Source organism: Egretta garzetta, unplaced genomic scaffold, assembly GCF_000687185.1.
Source record: "Egretta garzetta isolate BGI_Z169 unplaced genomic scaffold, ASM68718v1 scaffold986, whole genome shotgun sequence".
NCBI classification, from domain to species: Eukaryota; Metazoa; Chordata; class Aves; order Pelecaniformes; family Ardeidae; genus Egretta; species Egretta garzetta.
Genome location: NW_009259903.1, coordinates 74,571 through 77,396, shown reverse-complemented (window position 1 = coordinate 77,396; position 2,826 = coordinate 74,571). Strand labels below are relative to the sequence as shown.

The 2,826-nt window shown below is 63.3% G+C and overlaps 1 protein-coding gene across 1 annotated transcript in view; it reads right to left on the bottom strand.

The window, feature by feature from the left end:
• The window catches only part of LOC104127481 (myotubularin-related protein 5-like), a gene marked incomplete at its 3' end in the record, with an annotated part of 66,798 nt that overhangs the window by 29,565 nt on the left and 34,407 nt on the right, over window positions 1-2,826 (bottom strand). Inside the window, 1 exon segment of the mRNA XM_035895677.1 lies at window positions 1,554-1,664. Coding sequence (XP_035751570.1) covers window positions 1,554-1,664 — 111 coding nt within the window.

Below are 2,826 nucleotides of genomic sequence, written 5' to 3'. Positions count from 1 at the left end.
CGGCCCCTGCGAGAACCGGGAGGTGACGAATGGCGGTGCCAAAAGGCGCCGTTCGGCGAGCTACCCGCGGCGCGAGGAGCCGCCCCGGGCCCAACAGCCTCTCCTCTCCCGTACTGCCGCTTACGCGTCCCGCCGGGGAGGAACCGGACAGAGTCGGAGAGATCTGGGCAGATCCTGCGGGAATGCCACGGCTCTCGCCCGCAGCCGGAGCAAGCCGGGGACGCCTGGCACAGATCGCAGCCCCCGGGTGTGGGCAGCACCCTGCTTCCTTCTCCGGAGAACTCGGATACGAGTGCCATACAGCCCTCTCCTGCAAGTACCAGGACCACCGCTGGGCCCCCCCAGGACCCCCAGAGGAAGCACCAGAGCCATGGCAGGGCGCCACGGCAGCCCAAGGGGCCCAGCAGAAAGCACCCGCCCAAGAAGCCCGCTTAGATAACACAGATTCAAGGCAGCAGCCACCCCTCGAGGTCACGGGCCACGGTGGTGGAAGAAACCTCTGCCCCAGCCTTGCAAAGGCTCCTCCGCTTGGGTGCAGCCCGGGTGCGAGGGAATCGGACGGTGTGTTTTGCTGGGGGAAGTGGAGCTCAGCTGAAAGTGAAGCCACAAGTGCACATCCACGGCTACGTTCCAGGTATTAGCATAGCAGAAGGGCTCCAGGGGGTTACACTGCTGTCTCCAAATGCCTCCTACCAGAGGGTCCAGCTGGGCTCTCTCCCCTTCTGTCATCTCCAAGTCAGCTTCAATTAGCCCGCCCTTACCCATCTGCTGCTCGCATGAGCAAGCCTGTGCCCAGCTGGCCTTCCTCGAGCAGGAGGAGGAGGAGGGCTAGAGGAACGCGTGGCTCGGGGAAAGGCAGGAGGGTTATCGCCGATGGCCTCGGTTCTGGGCACAAGCGCGGCTGTGGCTCCTCAAGCCCCGTCCATCAGAAATGCCGGCCACGCGCAGGCGCAGGCCAGCGGTTCGAGGAGAGAGCCCCAAGCTGCCCATCGGCAAACGTTGGCCTTGCTTGGCCCGTCTCCCTAGAGCCGGCTCCGCTCTCACAGAGGGCCTGTGACCGCTCCGGAGCAGCTCAGCAGGCAATCAGGCAGGCCCGAGTGGAGGAGCGAGACCTCCCCGATGCAGGGAAGACCGGAGACTGTGGCAATTGTTTGCACAAATTGGTGACTGCGTAAGCCAGCTGGTGGCCAAGTCACCCAGCACGCCCCCCTGGAGGGAGCCAGGAGCCAAGACCAAGCTGCCTAGTCAGGGCAAGCTGTAGCCAAGCGAAGCAGCACGATCTTCGCAGCTGATCTAGGAGCTGAGCGGCTCCAAATCACAGAGCTTTGTTGTTTCTACTCTTAAGCGCTCGGGAAGGCACCGCCTGCGCACTGGCCCATCGCGGCACGCTGCGGCAGCTCCTCAATAGCCAGTGTCGAGTCGAATCAGCCTTGCTCAGCTCACCCCAGCCCAGCAAAACCAGAGCAGAGCTGAGCAAAACATCCCTGCTTCTACCAGAGCTGCTTAGGAGGGAGAAGCAGGGAGAGGCGAGGGGGAAGGGGCAGATTACCCACCTGAGCGCCCCCGGTGATGGGGATGGTACACGTCAGGAGGTTCCCGATGACGTTCTCCAGGGACACGCTCAGTCCGTCCACGTAGATGGTATAGATCAGACCCAGGCTGTTCTGGAGAGGAAAGCAGAGCAGAGCTGAGCACCGGGAAGCAGGCACGTACCGGTACAGCTGGGATGCCCCGGGCTGGGGCAGCGCCGCGTGGAGGGGCCGCCAGTGCTTGTCACCGGCCACGCACCCCGTGACAGTCGGCTCGGGGGTGCAGTGCTCGAGGTCTGCCCCCTCAGACCTCTCACAGCGAGTCCTCATCAGCACGACGCGTTATTTAGCACGAGCGTCGTTTGCTTCCAGCCAGCAGCACCCCCGGACCCGAGCTGTCCCCAGAGGGGCCGGGGGCCAGGGCTCAGCAGGAGCAGCGCGAGGGGGGTTCAAAAGCTCCGCGGGCAGAGGTGACGGAAAGCAGCCGGACTTCTCCAGCACTCCAGTCCCTGCCGATCCGCATCAAGTCTCACAAAAACCCCAAGTAAGGGATGGGAGGGAGACCCTCTTCTCCACCAGGGGCTGGCCGAGGCACTTAAGGGCGCGCTCGAACGGCTGGCCGGCCCTCCGTCAGTCAGGCGGTTGTAGGTCCCTTCCAACTGAAATACTCTGTTCTATTCGGGAGCAGCACCAGCTCCAGCACAGAGGGAGCTGGGGGCACAAGCACAGGGCAGCGTCCAGCGCAAGCTGTAATAGACAGGGGAATAAGGAATTTGAGGAATTTGTCTTCAAAGCACCCTCTGGGTTTTTTTTTTTAACTCGAACCATCTCCCCATGTCAGTGAGGGAATAGAAAACAACAAATATTGGGGCTTTGGAGAGCAGGGGCCAGGCAGGCTACTGCACGCTGGAATAACCGAGCGAAGAGCAAGCTCACGCTCCTGCACGCCCACGAACACACTGGACGCTCCGCGGAGGAAGCAGGAGGAGATCCGAGAGAACGTGCAGCCTCACCAGGTGCCAGAAGGGAGATCTGGGGTACCCTGCCCCTCTTCCCAAGGGCTGGAGGCCAGCCCAGCTTCAGGGGGCACGGCAGCTACGGCCCCAGGGCTGCTGGCCAGCGGTGAGGGCTCCTGGCGTAAGGCGCGCGCGGCGTGACCTCACCCTGCGCAAGAGGCGGACCCTCAGTCCAGCATCGCCCTGCCCAAGAGGAACAAGAGGTCCCGGCCTTGGGCTACACGGGGACCTGATCGGAGAAGAGGAGGAGCCACCACAACGCGGGAAAGCAAGAGGCTGCC